Source organism: Martes martes, assembly GCF_963455335.1.
Source record: "Martes martes genome assembly, chromosome: 10".
In the NCBI taxonomy this organism is placed as follows: Eukaryota; Metazoa; Chordata; class Mammalia; order Carnivora; family Mustelidae; genus Martes; species Martes martes.
The window spans coordinates 8,764,828-8,783,641 of record NC_137898.1 but is presented as its reverse complement, the minus strand read 5'-3'; the positions used below and the strand labels follow the sequence as shown (position 1 = coordinate 8,783,641).

Here is an 18,814-nt window from a genome sequence, read left to right as displayed (position 1 = left end):
GGGCTAGGGTCACCCCTTCTCCGGCTCCTCCAGGATCCCCTCCCGGTTGCTCTCCTGTAACCCCAGCTTATGATTCTGGGCTGATTGCCTCTTGTTTGACCCCCGACGGCTGAACAGGGATAGCCGCCGCCACAGCACGGTGATCAAAAGGCTTTCATTCGACCTCCGATTCCCGCGGTCCTGCGGGTCCTCACCAATCCCTTCGAAGCCTGCGGGGATGACGAGGCCACTGAGCTCTGCTCTCCCCTCCCCCGTCCAACCTCCTGGACGGTCCCCGTCGGGGCAACCCCTTCTCCCATTCCCTGGGCCCCGTTGGTGTGTCTTGGGTCCCACCTTCGCCTTCCTCCGACTCGGTCTCCTTGGCCGGCTCATCGGAGGTCTGAAAGTCCTTGTCTTGGCAGCAGCCCATAGCCCCGAGCGGCCCCGAACTCCGTGCCACCCACGCCAGCCCCCCAGCCTCTGTGCCTGGCTTTTGTGACGTCAGATATCCCACTGCACCAGCGATGGGAGCAGTCACCCCTCTTTTCTTTCTCCCATCACAAAAGGCTCAGGGTCCCAGTGGGTGTTGAGCTGTTTATTTACAAAGTGAGGGCAGGTTCTTCAGGGGCTGGTGGACCCAGGCCGCTGCTTTTTTTTCCGTCTGGTTTGGAGAGCCCCTTGGGTCCGCTCCAAATCAGGGAGCTTCCGCTTGGCAGCTGCCTCCAAGGAGGCCCAAAGTTCATCTGTCTCTGTGTCTTCTGGGGGTGACTTTTTGGGCTCCTGGGGCTCTTGGGGCTCATCCTGGTGAGTGGGAGAAAACTTAGAGGAATGAGGGGGCACAGTAACAGATGAACAGGGAAGGAGGAACTAGCTGGGAAATAATCACTTTTATTTCCTGCTCCCAGCCACTATTCCCATCCAAGCTCCTATGTCAGCCCTTGGCAGTGATCCTGTCAGGACCGTTAACTATTAACACCCCTCAGAGAACTTAAGTAACCTGGCAGACAAGCAGACAGTTCCAGGTCTGTGTTCCAGCTGCTGCTTTTTTCTCTCCCCAGGGAAATGCTCCCAACTGTGCCCTTGCTCCCACATTCCTAGACCCAAATGCTTACCTCCCAGTTATCCCTGCCTGACAGGAGAAGGCAGTTCAGTTGAGACTTCAGATAAACCTGCAAAAGATCAGGGGTCTTGAGCCAAGCACACTGAAACAGAAATCAGGATGGGGACACGAGGCGGCCAGATCTCACCTTATGCTCTAGGCCCCGTGGATTCCGGATCCTGTGTACCCTCAAGACTCTGTCCAAGCCACAGGAGGCTAGCAGGGGCTTTGAAGGGTGGCACTGTAATCCTCGGACACTGCCCGCCAACCCCTTCAGACAGCCCAGTAAGCGCCCTGGGGAAGGAGGGGGCACATCAGCACAAGCAGGCCAGCCAATAACCATTAAATGTTTCTTTTGTTTTTAAAGATTTTATTTATTTGACAGAGAGAGAGAGAGAGATATCACAAATAGGCAGAGAGGCACGCAGAGAGAGAGGGGGAAGCAGGTTCCCTGCTGAGCAGAGCCCAATACAGGGCTCGATCCCAGGACCTGAGATCATGATCTGAGCTGAAGGCAGACGCTTAACCCACTGAGCCACCCAGGTGCCCCCCCTTAAATGTTTTTTTTTTTTTTTTTTTCAGAGAGAGAGAAAGAGAGTGAGTGCTCATGTGCAGGAGGGGCAGAGAGAGAGAGAGAGAGAGAATATCTTAGGCTCCACGTCCAGTAGGGCCTGGGGCTCCACCTCACAACCCTGAGATCATGACCTGAGCCAAAATCAAGAGCTGGATGCTTAACCAACCGAGCCACCCAGGTGCCCCAACTGTCTCAATCACTTTATGTTTCCATATTTATTCCTCAGCATAATGCTGGGACAGGAGTTATCATTGAGATCTCCATTTTACGTGTGAAGGAGCTAGAAGTCACAAGGAGTTGAAGTAACTTGTCCAAGATCCTATAGCTTCTGGTGAAATCAGGATTTGAACCCAGGCAACAGGCACCTGAATGAGGGCTCAACCACTCTACTGCACCCCGAGACGGAATCGTGCCTTTCCTCCCACCCCTTGCCCTCCCGCAAGGCTCCCTGGTCCACTTACCTTGCCGAAGGTCGATTTCTGCCAGTTGCCCGTGAGTGTTCCCTACGATCACTGAACTGAGGAGGAGACCAGAGGCAGGTGGGGTCAGCAGGAACCTCCTGGAGTCCTCTCTGAGCACCCCCTCTTGTCCTCTCAACACTTACTTGGCCCCAGGAGTGAGGGTCATGGCTGTAAGTGGGTACTCTCCATAGGTGGCCTCCAGGACTGGCCGGCGCTGGGGGGAGGCTGGATCATAGACACGCACCTGGAAAACACAGAGGCATCACAAGAGCCTTGCCCTCCGGCTTCTCCACATCGTTACCTCCTCCTTCACCCACTGCTTTCTTGTTTACGACCTACTCTTAGAGAAACTTTCTCATTTGAAATGTACTTCTCCTTCTCTGAATGTCAGTAAGGAGTGGGCAGAGGAGACCTGCTTAGGAGCATGGACGGACAGGACTGAGGGAAGAGGTCCCCCAGGCTGGGAGAGGGCAGCATTCCCATGGTCCACATGTGTGAGCATTCCATCCCTCTAGACTCCCATCTTGGGATGACAAAGTAAGCCAGTCCAACTGTCAGAGTACTGAATTTCAGAGAAATTTAGCCTAAACAAGAGGAGAGAGGAAGCCCTCAGGGTGTGTTTTGAACGGAGGCATATCACCAAGATCAGATTTCCTTATGCAGGAGTAAAGGAAATGAGGCACATACAGTGACCCAGACCCAGTCCTGCCTGGGTCTTAGGACTTCAAATGAGGCCAGCTGTAAAGATCCCCAGCTAGACCCTCACTCCCTCCCTCCTATAAAGCCGAGGAACTGGAGGCTGGAGAGGAAAGCGTCAGGCCTGGGTCCCAAAGCAAACCAGAGCCTGCATCAAGACCAGAATCCAGTTCTCTTGATGCCCAGTGTCCTCCCATCACACCTGTACCCTGTGTTCCTACAGTGAAAGGGGCACTCTCTTCTGTCCTCCCTTCCAGCTGGGAAGCGAAGGAAGGCCCACAGTCCAGAACACACATCCTAGGATGCACTAGAAGGTCACTGGCTCAGCCACAGGACTGGGATGGATGGAGGAGGAAATGCTGCCTCTGAGAACTCAGGGACAGAGCCTGGTGAGAACGGAAGCTGTGCCAAACTGATGAGGGATGAGGACTGAGCCTGTGCAGGGAGACTTTCTCTCCAAGAAGCTGCTGGAGCTCAGGACGGGCCAGGGGTGAGATGGTGCCTCACCTGGTGGTACCCTGTGCAGGTGACAAGCTTCTGAGACTCAGGCAGGAACTGTATGTCCTGATCCCAGATGGGAACCCGCAGGTCAAGCCAGTCGTTCCGTACCTGGTGGGGGGTGGGTAGATGGGTGACAGGTTGTGGGAGACTCATGTGAGGCCCTTTCCTTGAGCCCTTCAGCATCATCCCCTAAAGCCCATCTGGTCGTCTCTGACTCAGTCAGTGGCCTCAGCCTCCCTGGACCTCAGCCCCAGCCCCTCCCACCCCCGTCACTTACGTTCTTGGCCCTGAACACAGGCTCCTCAGACCCCTGTAGGTCCCACACCTTCAAAGCATTCTCTTTCCCACCCGTGGCAACCACATGGGGGTGTGCCGGGTCTTGGCGCATCCTACACACCCCAGGACCCACACTCAGTTCCAGGAGCTGAAAAGAACAGATGAGAGGGGAGATGAGAAGCAGTTCCAGAGTCTTTAATCCTCCTCCCCCAAAGCCCTCACCTGGTTCCTACAACAAGTGATTCCTGGCCCCCATCTTCCCCAACCATTGCCAGCAAGGCAGGGTCAGAGGATTACTTACTGGGTCAGAGGATGCCTCTTTGTCATTGTCACGCCAGACTCGGACAATCCCAGAATCCACACATGTGATAAGGGTGCTGCAGGCAGAGGGAGGATAGAGTTAGGTTAAAAAAAAAAAAAAAAAAAAAGTGTACAAGTCTTCTCTGGGCCCCAGTCGACCAACCCACCCCCAGATTCATATTAACGAGACGTTCTCCTTTTAGGTGTGTCATTTAATATCCTCGATGAGGGGAGGGGTTACCAGTTTTGGAAGTGAGGAGACTGTAGCTCCGAGAAATGACAAGATTTGCCCACACCACTAAACGTCAGAACCAGAGCTGGAAATAACGTCTAGGATACTCCAAAGCAGAGGGCCTCTGCTATTCTGCAGCTACACCTGGAGGCACCCGGCTCTGCTGGTCTTTCTCAATCTTCAGTGGGTCACCAGGAGTCAGGATCAGTAGTTCTGAAAAGACTGAAGTGGGACTGGTCTAAATTTAGGGTCTGGCCAAAGTTGACCACCAGCTGCTTCTCTCCAGTTCCCAGTTCAGGGTTCCAGACACTACATGTCGATCTCTCCCTCAAAGTACACACCCTCCCATGAAGCCCAAGCAAGTTCCTCCCAGGCTCTGGAGAGCCAGAGCCTAGGTTCTTTCTCTCATCTGCTCACCTTCTCCACCTTGGTGCAGGCTGTGTCATTTTCCCGGGTTATGGCGACAGCCTCCCAACTCCCAAGCTCTTTCCAATCCATTCTCCATACCCCCCCTTGCTCAAAACCCAATAGCCCCACTACCTGCCAATCACAAGTGCAAATCTCTTAGCCTGTCTCTGAAAGCCTTTTCCACATCATCTCTACCTACCTTGCCCATTTGTATTAAAATGCATCCTCAGCTTCAACTCCCAAATGCTGTTTATCTTTCCCAAAATGTGGTGTAGCCTGACACCATCATGCCCCAGGCAGTAGCTTCTTTCTAGAATGCTCTTACCCCTTTCTCCTCCTGCCAAAATTCTGCCCATCCTTCATGGCCCCATGCAAATGTCTCACCCACAGAACTTCTAGATCTCACTTGTCAAACCACCACCAAACCTACACAGCCTATTCACAGCCTTCTCCATCTTTGAAAGAAAGCTAGGCCAGGGGGCACCTGGATGGCTCACTCCTTGGGCGTCTGCCTTCAGTTGGGTCATGATTCCAGGGTCCTGGGATTGAGCCCTGCGTAGGGCTCTCTGCTCTGGGGAAAGCCTGCTTCTCCCTCTCCCACTCTCTCTGTGTTCCCTCTCTCACTGTGTCTCCGTCAAATAAAATCTTAAAAAAAAAAAAAAAAAAGGCCAGTTACCTAATCGCTAGCACCTTCCTATCCTTTACCTTGGGAACTTGACCATATTGTTGGTTGTTCGTGTCTGTTTTCAAACATACTCTAAACTATTAAATGACTTGCTCAGGGTCATCCAAAAGGTTACGGAGCCAGGATGCAAAACCCTTGCGGATGCAAACACCATGAAGGTTGGTACTCATGTGTCTGCTTTACCTGCAGCCCTTGCATTTCGCCCAACGCCTGTTACTCAGCAGGTGTTCAATAAATGCTTGTTATAGGCAGGACGCAGGTCCCTGTCACCCAGCCCTGGCTGGGTGTCATCATGGGTTGACCGTCATTATTCGGCCTTCCTGCGGGAGCCTCCATGCTCTCCCTGCGACCTGAGCGTTCATCGAGGGGTTCAGTCTTACCCGTCGACCTGGGCGAGGCCTCGGAACGTGCCCTCTCCGCCAGGGCAGTGCTTCTGGCCCTGGAATCGGCCCTCCTCGGTGCTGAAGTACCTCACCGTTCTGTCGGCGCAACCCACCAGGATCTGCGAGCAAAGGAGAGCAAGATGGGGATCAAAGCGAGGCTGCCTCATTTGGCTCCCCAGCTCGGGGCCGAACGGCGGCTGCTCACCTGAGTCTCGCCTCCCGCGCCCCAGCACAGGGCGCTCACCGCCTCCTCGCGCCGCGGCTGTCCTGCCGCCGTGAAGTTCGCCGCCTGTTTGCGCTGAAGGTTCACCCCTGCGGGAGGCGGGTGTCAGTCGCGCCGCGGTCGCGAGCGGGGAATACCTCCCACATCCCGAAGCCGGGCCCAGCCACCCACCTTTCAGGATCCCGGTCTCCGTGCCCACCCACACATGATTCCAGCGTGCCCCTGCAGCCGCCATAACGGAGCCCAGCAGCCCGGGGCTCGGACTTCCGGCGCAGTTTCACGTCATCCGCGCGCGCCTTGTCGCATGGGGAGGAAGCCCTCTCCCGGAGTTTAAGGAGCCAGAAGGAGAGAACCCAGCTGGTTCATGGGGAAGAGTTTGCGCCCTTTGATGTCGTGGTCCTGAGTTTGAGACTCCAGGTTTCGTGTAGAGATGACTCAAAACAAAAACAAAACAAAGCAAGAACCTGGAAGAGTAAAGACCACCTAACTGCGACAGCTGGTTTCGCTTTACGAAGACGAAATCTGGAGATCCTTGTTTGTGATCTGAAGACTAACTTGACAGTTTTGCTCTCGGAGTGGAAGGCATTGTTGGGTCCATGGTCGAAGGAGCCAGACTGATACAAAGCGAACGTCAAGCAAAGCTTTATTTTGTGCCAAGCATCGAGAATCAAACTGACCGGCCAGCGCCGTCTCTTGCAAAGAGGCGACCCCTCCCAGCCTCACAGAGTAACTTTTATAGAGTAAAGGTCATATGGTTGAGCCTGGCCACACACAGGTGGCCAATTGAATTACAATTCATCCTATAGTAGCTATTTGAACTAGCCTATCACTCTGGTCAGAATTGGCACCCAAAAGTCAGGGCCCACATTCTTGGATGGTTAGGGAGGTGCTTTCCTGATTGGATGCCTCCACCTGGCTTGACTCATCCTTGTATTCTGGGCTCTTGTTACCTCCCCCTGACCTGACGCGTCCTGGTATATGGGCTCTGTTATCAGGGGCTGGTCAGTCATATTTTACTGGTTTCCCAGACTTGTTTCTAAGTAAGTTCTTCTGGGGGTGGGGGGCAGGGTCAATCTAAGTTTACTGCATGAACAACAAAATGGCTCGCTCTGGCTAAGTAGGCCTTTACAGCATCCTAACTGGACTGCGTCGCCCGGCGGAGCCAGGCCTAGTGTGTCTCCCCCCTCCAAAGCATCATGCACATCTAGTTTTCTGTACAAGACAAGAAGGAAGAACGCACTTCAGAAACAATTCAAATCACTAATGAGGCAGAGCTGCTGGTGAGAGTTCTGAGCGTCACATTCCACATTTATCTTAACGTTTTATTACGAAAGAAACAAAGCGCCCTGGGTCTACTTTACAGTCCACGCCTGAGAGTGACCTCCTCGAGTCCCCCTGCCCTTTCAGCCTATCACATTAAATTAAACCAAAATTCCCCTTTATCTTTAAAATCCTACATTTAGGGGGACGCCTGGGTGGCTCAGTTGGTTAAGCGGCTGCCTTCGGCTCAGGTCATGATCCTAGGGTCCTGGGATCGAGTCCCATATCGGGCTCCTTGCTCAGCAGGGAGCCTGCTTCTCCCTCTGCCTCTGCCTGCCTCTCTGCCTGCCTGTGCTCGCTCACTCTGACAAATAAATAAATAAATCTTTAAAAAAAAAAAAAAGAAAGAAAAAGCAAAGCTTGACTTTAAAAAAAAATAATAAAATAAAATAAAATCCTACACTTAGGGACATCTGGGTGGCTCAGTCATTAAGCGGCTGCCTTTGGCTCAGGTCATGATCCTAGAGTCTTGGGATCGAGCCCCCACATCAGGCTCCCTGCTCAGCGGACAGCCTGCTTCTCTCTTTCCCACTCCCCCTGCTTGTGTTCCCTCTCTCGCTGTCTCTCCCTCTGTCAAATAAATAAATAAAATCTTTAAAAATCCCACACTTAAATCCTTTATCTTGTGACATATGCTCTGTTGCGCAGTTTCTCTGGTTGTCAGGGGGCACACCTGGGGCTTAGGCTAGTCCGGGTGACCCAATGATCTGTTCATAGGATAAAATGGAGGAAAAAAAAAATGGAGACCTAAGGGAAAGACAAAGGAAGCATTCCCCACAACGCCATCAGACAATTTGTGAGTCACAGGAAGTATACTTTTTTAAAAAGAGTAATGCCGGTGTGTAAAGTGCAATAGAAATCATTATTCCAGGAGCGCCTGGGTGGCTCAGTGGGTTGAGCCTCCGCCTTGGGTCATGAATTCGAGGTGCTGGGATCAAGTCTGGCATCGGACTCTCCGCTCAGCCGGAAGCCTGCTTCACCCCACCTCTCTACGTACTTGTGATCTCCCTGTGTCAAAGCAAAACTCAAAAAAAGCAAAAACAAAAAAACTATTACAGCTCTAATGGTTTTGAAGCAAAAACACCTTAAACGACAGAAAAAAACCCTAATTAAAAACAAGGAAAATAAGGTGTTATCGCTTGTGTCCAAACGCTTTTCTTCTATATTAAGTACTACTAACTCTACCGCAAAGTAGCCCAAAAACAGTAAGAAAAATTTCTTTTTCTAAGCTATTCCGCTGAAACACAAACTTTAAATCAGGTCTAACTTTTAAACCACAGTTAGTTCCCCCAAAGGGGGTGCACCGTTCCTGGAAGTACTGCAATACCAGGTCGATGCGTGGAGTGGACGGAGCAAGCTCCTATTCCATCTCCTAATTCCAAAAATCCATTTAATATATTGTCCTCGGATAGAGGACGTATCAGATATTAAACTGATAAGAACAGATACTACACTTGATCTTAGCCAAAAGGCCGAGAAGCGATACTGAGCTGTTGCTTTCCCTGCAAGCCTTACCTTTAGTACAGCTTTTAAGATTATGGTAACTTTGAAGGTATAAAGATTAGATCACTTCTCAATGTGCAGTACTTCTAAAATTCAATTTTCCATTATCTTATTTTATAATAATAACTACATTTTTTAAAAAAAGGCCAAAATTCTGTCCTTTACTGCTCTGCCTGACGGTTCGCACTCGGTATGTTTTACATAAGCCCGCCCCTGCACTGTTTTTACTCTTTTGGGATTGGTCCACATACAAGTCGGTGGCAACGTGGGCGTGGCCTCCCCCCCCCCCCCCACCAACGACTACCGCGTCAGTGTCGGAGCAGGTTCCCCGCGGGTGTGCTCAGGCTGTGTCTATTAGTGAGTGAAAGACGGTGTGGCGGATGCCGGCGCTCCTCTCTCGGGCCTTTATTTTTTGAGGCTGTGGCTCCCAGGCACAGGCTTTGGAGCTCGAAGAACGGGATTGGGATCCCTGCTCGCTAGTTCGTGACTTGACAACATGGGGCGCGTTGAATGGGGACTAACAGTCCAAGCGATTGCAACTTCCACCCCCAACACACTTCCACCTTGCGGTCTGCACCATCCGTCACCCACCGTGGGCCCTTCGCAGAAGGGGAAAAGCGGCCCCGAGAAAGGCCTTTCTGACGTTCTCAATTCCTTAACCCCCGGTGGGAGAAAGGGGATGCGGCCAGCGTGGATAAAACGTCAATGAAGCAGTTCTTTCGTAGGCTCAAAGCAGTCCGGCTGTATGAAAGCAATTGAGATCAGCCCGGGGCTGAGAAGGGACCTGGGGTCCCGTTTCCTTAGAAACTACATTAATATAAATGTGGGACGATCTGTCCGAAACCTCCTTAACAAACTCTACACCCCGGCTGGAAATAGAGACCGAATCCCTGGGTCGAAGGGACTGGGTGGGGACTTATGCTCTCACTGATAGGCTTTTAATTAGCAAAATGTCTGTGATGGATGATTTTAGAGAACGGGGTTCTCAGCAGTGTGTCCCCAATGTTAATAAACAGAGGCAGTTTCCACGGGTCCCCATAAGTAAACCCAGAGCCTCCAAGGAGGGGCTGCATTAAGAGGGCGTGGCCAGTAGAACAGTACCCCCAACCCAGAGGCCCCGGTCCTGGTTTTCAGGACCTCACAATGTATTACTTTGCATGGCAAAAAGTACTTGGCAGATATGGTTAAATTAGGGTTTGGGGAAGGAGAGGTTATGTTGGGTTATCTGGTCGGTGCCTGTGATCACAAAGTTCCTTATCAGGGATAGAAGGAGGCAGGAGCCAGCGTCAGAGTGAGGCGGCATGCGGAACATGGATGAGCCATTGCAGGCTTTGAAGATGGAAGGGGGTCATGAGATGGATGTGGGTGGCCTTCCAGAAGCTGGAAAAGTTAAGGAAACAGATTTTTCTTGAGCCTCCAGAATGGAATGCAGCCCTGCCAACACGGCTTGATATTAGCCCTGTTGGACCCATTTTGGACGTTTTGGACATCTGACTTCCACGACTGTAAAATAACAAGTTGTTTTAAAAGTCTGTGGTAGGGGCACCTGGGTGGCTCAGTGGGTTAAAGCCTCTGCCTTCCGCTCAGGTCATGATCTCAGAGTCCTGGGATCGAGCCCCACGTCGGGCTCTCTGCTCTGCGGGGAGCCTGCTTCCTCCTCTCTCTCTGCCTGCCTCTCTGCCTACTTGTGATCTCTGTCTGTCAAATAAATAAATAAAATCTTAAAAAAAAAAAGTCTGTGGTAATTTGTTACAACAGCAGTAGAAATACAGGGGCAAAAGCAAAATTGTGGTTTTTTTTTAAAATTTTTAATTTATTTGACAGATCACAAGCAGGCAGAGAGACAGGCAGAGACGGGAAAGCAGGCTCTGAGCGGAGCAGGGAGCCAGATGCAGGGCGAGGACCCCCAGCCGAAGGCAGAGGCTTAACCCACTTAGCCACCCAGGTTCCCCCAAATTGTTTATTTCAATCTCAACCTTCTTCAAATTCTGCAGGACCCAACCTGGGGCAGGCCACAGCCCCCTGAGTAGCCTTCACCTTCTGCCTACGTTACAGACAGGGGGCCCAGAGCACGGATTTTGGGGGTGGGCTGTTGGGGGGTGGGGAGCAGTTCCCCAGGTGAGGCTGCAACACGACACCCCTGTTCCTCTTCTGAAGCCGGGGCAAGTGGGGAGTGTTTCCTTCACGCTGTCTGCTGTACTAGCTCTTCCTATCTAAGTACAGGACACTGAGCACAGGTGCTGTAAGAATCAGAATTACATTCTCTCCTGGGCGGCTTTTTGTTCGTTTGTTTATGCTTACTGAGCAGACACTCTACAATGATAAAATCAGATGTGGCCCTTGCCTTCATGACATTCATAGTCTACTGGGGAAAAGAGGGGGAAAAATCCTGGGACCCACCAAGCAGGAGGAGGGGACTTGGGCAGGGGTGGCTCTGATGACAGAGGTGGAGGGAAGTGGGGGAGTTCACAGAGAATGCTTTGATGACAGGCAAAGTGAGGCCAAGGGAAGAACATTCTTTCCATGTGCATACATTTTAAACTTATTTGACGTTTTATTTTCATGAAACCAATAGTGTAAAAATTGTCACATAAAATAGAAGGCTTATGACATTTCCCTCTCCCATTTTACATCCCCCGTTAAAAAAAAAAAAAGATTTTATTTGACAGAGGTCACAAGTAGGCAGAGAGGCAGGCAGAGAGAGAGAGAGAGAGAGAGAGAGAAGGCAGGCTCCCTGCTGAGCAGAGCCCGATGTGGGGCTTGATCCCAGGACCCCAGGATCATGACCCGGGCCGAAGACAGAGGCTTTAACCCACTGAGCCACCCAGGCACCCCTTACATCCTCTTTTTAACTTAAAATAATTTAAGACTTTATTTTCTAAGATTTTGAGAACACAAGCAGGGGAAGCAGCAGGTAGAGAGGGAGAAGCAGGTTCCCCACGGAGCTCTTCAAGTTTTAGGTTAACTATTTAATGAGCAAAAAATCCATTCTTATTTTTTAAGATTTTTGGGGAAGAGAGAGGATGCACACAAGTAGGGGGGAATGGCAGAGGGAGGAGTGGGCTCCCCACTAAGCAGGGAGCCCTACAACGTGGGTCTCAATCCCAGGACTCTGGGATCATGACATGAGCTGAAGGCAGACACGTAACCAACTGAGCCACCCAGGCGCCCCGAATGCATGTTGTTTTAAGTTGCCTTACAGTTGTTGTTGTTGTTGTTTTTTAAGATTTTATTTATTTATTTGACAGAGATCACAAGTAGGCAGAGAGGCAGGCAGAAAGCGGGGGTGGGGGCGCGAAGCAGGCTCCCTGCTGAGCAGAGAGCCCAATGCGGGGCTTGATCCCAGGATCCTGAGATCATGACCTGAGCAGAGGCTTAACCCACTGAGCCACCCAGGCACCCTGCCTTAGTTTTTTTTAAATTTCTTTAAAAAAAGATTTGAGGCTGGGGAGTTGGTAGCAGAAGGTGAGGGTCTCAAGCAGACTCCGCGCCACGCAGAGCCCATAGCCTGGAAGGGCCAATCCCAAGATCCCAAGACCAGGACCTGAGCCCAAATCAAGAGCCGGACACTCAACTGACTCCCAGGAGCCCCTCGGCTGCCCTACAGTTCTGACACAGCATGCATACTTTAAAATTTACCTATGGATGGGAATCCCTTTTTTCATCATTTGGTATCCATTCTTTCATTCTGAGCGAGATGTTCACTATGAAACTATTTCTGTCAACCAGGACTGCCTGTGGGATGGGGATGGAGGTTGTGTAAGTGTGCAGACAACTATGCAACTGCTCTGAAGATTAACACACGTTTAACACCCCCCCCCCCAAGAGCTTCTGCTTTGGCAATTTCCTTTACTGTCCTTCATCCCCAAGGGCAGCTTGCCCAAGGACAATTAAAAAGCAAGATTTGGGGGCCCTGGGGTGGCTCAGTCAGGCCTTGGAGTCCTGGGATCCAGCTTCCATTGGGTGAGCACCCAGTGGGGAGTCTGCTAGTCTCCCCCGCCCCTGACACACTGAAGTATCTTAAAAAGTTAAGATTTGAAATTATCAGGTATGTGTGGTGACAGGGAACCCAACTGAATGAGATTGTAACTTCTCAAGTGCCCATTCACATTATCTTAACTCCCACTTCCTAAATGCCCAGATACAATGGCACACATAGACAAAAGTGGATATTCAGTGCAAATCACATTCATGTACGTGTTCACTGAGCACCCCACCAGATGTCCTGAGTGAAGAGAAGTCGTTTCCCACTGAAAGAACAAACGCAAGGAGGGATGGCAGGGTGGCTGTCAATTAAGCATCGGCCTTAGGCTGGGTCCTGATTCCAGGGTCCTAGAATCCAGCTCCGTGCTCAGCAGGGATTCTGCTTCTTCCCCTCCTTTGCCCACCCCTAATGTAAGCTGTGCTCTCTCTCTCTCAAATCTTAAAAAGGGGGGGGGGGTGGGGAGACAGACATTCCACTCAAGGTGTATTTACACCAACAGCATAAATTGACAATGATTGGTCAAGCAAGGTAAGCCTTTTAGCAGTTGACAGAAAAATTTTAAAGATTTTATTTCTTTGGGGCACCTGAGTGGCTCAGTGGGTTAAAGCCTCTGCCTTCTGCTCAGGTCATGATCCCAAGGTCCTGGGATCGAGTCTGGCATCTGGCTCTCTGCTCAGCAGGGAGCCTGCTTCTCCCCCTCTCTGCCTACTTGTGATTTGTCAAATAAAGTCTTACACACACACACAGCAAAGTACTGTATTATTAAAAAAAATATGTATTTCTTTGACAGAGACACAGCCAGAGAGGGAACACAAGCAAGGAGAGTGGGAGAGGGAGAAGCAGGCTTCCCGCTGAGCAGGAAGCCAGATTGGGGGCTTGACCCCAGGACCCTGGGATCATGACCTGAGCTGAAAGCAGACATATAACTGAGCCACCCAGGCATCCCCAGTTGACAAAATTTTAAGTAGGTTCCATGCCCAGTGTGAAGCCCAACACAGGGATTGATCTCATGACCCTGAGACATCAAGTTGGATGCTTAAGTAACTATCCAGGGGCCGGGCCCCTGAGTCACCTCCATTCAAGAACCCAGAAAATTCCAGAAAAAGGGCACGTAGAGATCCAGAGGTTCACTACAGGAACAGAAATGCAAGGGCTGTAGGCTGGATCCTACAGGAAAAGATGCCACAGAAACCATGTTGAAGTTTTGTGTGCAGAAAAGTGCAGTGAAACACCAAAATCTGACACTTTTTTTTAGTCTAAGGGATCCTTGATGGTCATGCCCCACTGGCTCCTAGTGCCTTCAGGCAAGCCTGCTAGTTATCACCCAAACCCATTTCACATGGTATGGTACGGCACAGCAGTTGACGGTGGGGAACCTTAGATCTACTGAGGTTCCTTGAACAATGCTTCCCCAAGCCAGACCACAGTAGGCAACCTGCCACACTAAACAATGCTGACAAGAGCAAACTCCCCAAGATTATTTCCTTCTGCTCGGCCAGACACGCAAAACACATGAACGACAATAAAGGTTAAACTTTTATTTAGAAAGGGTGAAACAACTGCATGCTCATTTCTACTAGGTTGTACAAAAAATGACCTGAAAATTTCCTTTTGATATCCCTGAAGAACCGGATTCCTGTAGAGGGGGGAAAAGAAAAAGGTGAATTTTCTTTCTAGGTGAGAATAATGTATGTAATACATTGGGCCTACCCTTTGAACTACTTCACCTTAAAAAACCTGCCTCCAGGCATGCTTTTTCTGCTTATCTTACTCTATTAAATACTAAACACCAATATTTGAATAGATACTAACCTAGGATACAAGCCTTGTTCTTTCTTCAGACCTGGAAAACAAATACAATTGACTTCAACAAGAGATTTATCACTCCTTCCCATATTTAGAAACCCCTTATGATCCCTCAGACAGTTCCTTCTGGAACAAGCTTCCTCTTTTCCCCCAGCCAGCCCCAGTGGGTTCACCTTTACAGGCTCTGGGACTAGGACAGGAGGTAGGACATGTGACTGTTTCTTCACTGGGAAGTGGGAAGTTCTAGTTTGGGCCACCCTGCACCTAGATTTACTCACCTCTGACTTCAGACTGGAGCCAAGCAGAAATACGGCTCAGGGTTCCTGAAAAAGAATAATTGAGAACTAAGCCTCTCAATCATCCGTAGGGGTCTCTACTGCTTAGAGCAAAGGCGTATTTGTAAAGGCTTTTTGAGTTTCAGCATGCATATTTTACAGTAACCACCAGGTAGTCCACAGAACTTACTACTGGCTTAAATGCCACTTGGTAAAACTTTCTTCTGCTGTCAGTTCATTCTAAGACAAGCTCACAGCTCAGAAAATACCTTTCAGTCACAGTGATCAGACTGGGGCGGTATTGAATTCATCACTGGTGAGGGGGGGCTTGTCACAGGTGGTTCAGAATGGTCAGAGACAAGACTGGAGTAAGCCAGTCATGTCTTCTTATAGCTACCCAAGAAAAATGCCACCCAACACACACACACACACCCAAAGACACCTGGCAAATAACAGCTAAAAGACAGTGTTACAAAGGCATTTACCTCAAGTCACTCTTGGGCTCCACACAAGGTACTGGACCTGAAAAACAGTTAAGACCAGAGTCAGTAATGCTTACCTCCAACAAAAAGTTGTTCCCACTTAAAATGATCATTCCTAGGAGAATCAGATTTCCGAGTCTCAACAGCAAGTCATCAGCCGAACGAGATTCCATGTAAGTCATCATGCATTTAGGCCCCCAAAAGGGTATTTTTTTCTACCCCATATGCTCCATGTACCACATATTTAAACAACTCACCTTTGAACAAACAAGCAGGTTGTGGGTAACAGCACCTAGAAAAAGACAAAAGTGTAGGTGTATAAAAAGCCCTTCCACATGGCATCCCCCCGCTCCTGCCTTCACCAGTTTCTCAGGTGTTCACTTATTTTCATTGTGTAAGTCATAGTGAGCTAGTTTGATTCATCATGGAAACTGCCTATTGGGGGCATGAGCCACAGACATTAATCAACTAACCTGTTAACTCTGGAGGTTTTGGGGTAACACACAGGAACAAGCTCCTTCCGAATGAAAAGATTACAGAATTAGGAAAGGATCTAAAATAGCAAAGTCCATCCTAGCTATGGTTAACAGATATAAGCTAAGAAAAGCCAAGAAAATGCTACTGACAGGCATATGCTGCACCTCAGACAGTTCCTTATGGAACAAATTCTCATCCTCTCTCCCAGCTAGCCCCAGTGGGTTCACCATTACTGGCTCTGGGGCTATAACAGGGGTAAGACAGGATGCTTGCTCTCCTCACTGGCACATACTCTGCCAAGCCACAACCAAGGTTACAAGTACTCACCATCCTTAACACTTTCCAGGAGTTCAACCCTGGGCAGAATGATCAATGAACATCTAGAGGAAATAGATCAAGGGACCCCTGGCTGGCTCAGTCGGTGCAACATGTGACTCTTGAGCTCGAGGTCACAAGTTTGAGCCCCATGTTGGGGACGGAGCCTACATAAAATAAAAACAAGTCTCTGGTCACAACAAAAATAGCCACGATGATAAAAACCATCCTTTGGATAATGAATTCATATATATGCTTACTTATCACAGTACCGGCAGAAGCTACTTACTGTAGAACAGATAAATGTATCACCATCAGGACAACCTGCAAAAGGGGAACAAATGGTTATCCAAAAAATACAAAGTGGAATAAAGTTTCTTCGTTAACAGAAACTGCCATCAGAACTCTAACATGCTATTAATTGTCACACCTCACAGAGGATCAGCATATCTATTCAAATCATCTGACAGTGACATGGGTGAAGGAGAGCACACCCTCCCAAGAACTGTACTGTTGGGCTGCTCTCCCTCCACAGCAAAATCATTCCAAGAGGAACAAACTGGAAGGAGCAAAAAGGCAACAGGGCTCCACTGGCCATTTGCTCTCCTGGTGGTAGGCAAAACCGGAGAGGACACTCCAATCCCCCATCTTAACAGTTAATTACCTGTATTCACCCAGGGAGACCGTTGGGTTCCTCAGGCCTAGTGACGAGATGCTAGAGCAGAAAAGAAAGGCATTATGATGTACCGAAGAAGAGTCGCTCACAGACCCTTGAGTACTCCTGGCCCACTTCTCAGCAGGAAGATGACATCACTTTAAGTTCAGCCATATGCTTGTCTTTTCTATGTTCATCATTGAGTGGTCAGCACAATTTGGACGAGAGCAAACCCCACCAGACCCCATGCCCACCCACACCTGCAGAAATCACCTCATACCCACCTGGAGCATCACAGTGAGGCCTAGTTTGCAGGGATCAGGTGATAGGTCTTGTCTCACCCTCAAACCTCTAAGGTCTTTAGAGCCGAACCGCATCTGAAAGAAACCGAGGAGCACCCCTCACTTAGTGCCATACCTCGCAGTCCCTCTCACGTTCGTGCCCTAGCACTTCCGCGTCGAAAGTCTGCTGCAGGATGGTGCTACTCAGAGTTTTTATGTTTTCTCCACTGAGCCATCAGAAAGAGAGAGTTCAATTCAAGTATCATCCCCGTAGCACACCCCAGGGGGCCTGCGGCAGCTGCACAGTAGAAAAACAGCGGAAAGAATCACCATAAACACCTACCCTCGCAAGTCGGCTCTTCTCCATTCTCCAGCGTTCAAAGGTGCGCCCGAACCCTGCAGACAAAGGGACATTAAATCAACACCCGTGACTTCACGTTCGCTTTGTCTTCCGGAGCTGCGACTGTGCTGGGCTTGGGCTGTGCAAGGCCCGTCTCCTCAGAGAGTCTTATCCTCACGGAGCTCAGTACAGGTCTGTGAAAAGGTTCTCATCACAGAGAGGGCCGCCGCCACGGCCCGCCGTCGCCATTTTGTCCTTCACAAAGCTCCGCGGCGGCTCCGCGAATTCAAGGCCACGGCCAAGATTTTAACCCTCCCGCGCCAACCGGTAAACCCAGCCTAATACGCTCAAGCGTGCTTCGCTCACTTGACTTAAGAAAATGATACAAAACCGTAACACACTTACCGAACCCTGCGGAAAAATGAGACCGAAGGCCGTCCGCGAGATACTTAAATAGCACCTCGCAGAGGCCCACGGGACTTATGGGCGGGACTATAGCGGACGCAGGCGCAAAAAAAGAGGGCGCGCGGGTTAAAAAAAAAAAAAAAAGAGGGAGAGGGCGCGCGAGCCCGGGGAGTTGTGGGTAGAGAATTCCAGGGAAGGCGGGAGTGCCGTGCGCACCGTCAGAAGCTGGGGCGCGAAAAAGACGCGCATGCGCTTTAGGGAAGGGCGCGGTCGGCTTTGTGGTTGTGCTTGGGGTCTGTCTGGCTACCTTTCTGCGGGACCAGGACGCCGAAGCCGAGGCTTCGCACCGGTGGTGGGCGACGCTCTGCCTCGGTCACCGGTGCCTGCCCCACCTTCCCGAGCACCCCCTGACCCCTCCACGGATCCCGAACCTCCTGAAGCCTCGACCGGTGTCATCTCGGTCCCGCGCCTGCCGCCCAGCGCGCATTCCAGGACTGGATCGCAGGGTTTCTGCGTCGCGGGTGGCTGCGGGAGGTCCTTTGTATGGAGCCATTTTGGTAAAGTGAATCAGGCTGTAAGTGCTCCGTTTGAGTCTTCCGACAGGGTCTGACTTTTCCTGAGCTGCCACCTATGACCTGCTGTCTAGTCCGCTGTCGTTGGAAGCTTGGCGTGTAGTTGAGCTAATATTCGCTATCCTCGGACGCACCGTTTTAAGCACGCTACACGACTTGATTACTTTAGTTCTCCCAAATCCCAAGATAGCCCATAACTAGCCCCATTTTATAGATACGGGACCGTAGGTGTAAGAGTTCTTACAGAGCTGCTTGCACCTCTCACCTGATCCTCAAGGTGGTTCTAGTCACCTCTAGACCATTAGGACCAACTAACTTGGTTCATCAGCAATTTGTGGTAAGTAGTCGGTGTACTTACCGGTTTCAGAAACATGGACTGAGCTCTGTGTGCTCCTCTGTAGGACGTCACCTAATACTGCAACCCGGGCAGGAAGCTATTAAGGTAATGTTACAGGTGAGGAACGTGAGGTCTAGGGAGGTTAAGTAACTGGCTGTGTGTTATCCATTTAAGAGATAATCAGAGCCAAGCAGTCTGCAAATCCAGGCTGTCTGATTCCATGCCCGCACATCTGACCATTAGG

At 50.3% G+C, this 18,814-nt stretch overlaps 2 protein-coding genes and 1 long non-coding RNA gene across 4 annotated transcripts; all 3 read right to left on the bottom strand.

Annotated features, from left to right (window-relative positions):
* Nucleotides 1–9: 9 nt before the first annotated feature.
* On the bottom strand, nt 10–409 carry TEX54 (testis expressed 54; the record flags this gene model as incomplete). Its single annotated transcript, XM_080817886.1, is given in 2 exon segments — nt 10–282; nt 284–409. Coding segments are annotated over 2 exon segments (399 nt in total).
* Nucleotides 410–554: 145 nt separating this feature from the next.
* Nucleotides 555–6,621, bottom strand: WDR74 (WD repeat domain 74). The gene is made up of 11 exons (XM_080817633.1): nt 5,989–6,621; nt 5,800–5,906; nt 5,592–5,713; nt 3,888–3,963; nt 3,588–3,734; nt 3,317–3,418; nt 2,257–2,357; nt 2,114–2,169; nt 1,227–1,372; nt 1,092–1,148; nt 555–780 (listed from the first exon to the last, which is right to left on the bottom strand). Exons 1-11 carry the CDS (start codon nt 6,050–6,052, stop codon nt 601–603), a joined length of 1,158 nt encoding a protein of 385 aa, XP_080673759.1. The 5' UTR covers nt 6,053–6,621; the 3' UTR covers nt 555–600.
* Nucleotides 6,622–14,148: 7,527 nt separating this feature from the next.
* On the bottom strand, nt 14,149–17,721 carry LOC308350433. 2 transcript variants are annotated; one of them, XR_013967521.1, is made up of 12 exons: nt 17,662–17,721; nt 17,260–17,312; nt 16,920–17,012; nt 16,645–16,695; nt 16,270–16,304; nt 15,993–16,147; nt 15,662–15,705; nt 15,446–15,480; nt 15,192–15,228; nt 14,710–14,754; nt 14,438–14,468; nt 14,149–14,261 (listed from the first exon to the last, which is right to left on the bottom strand). It is a non-coding gene; the product is annotated as an uncharacterized lncRNA (long non-coding RNA). The 2 variants fall into 2 exon arrangements; XR_013967522.1 differs by lacking the exon at nt 17,260–17,312 and having other exon boundaries at nt 16,920–17,214; nt 17,662–17,684.
* Between the last annotated feature and the right edge of the window lie 1,093 nt (nt 17,722–18,814).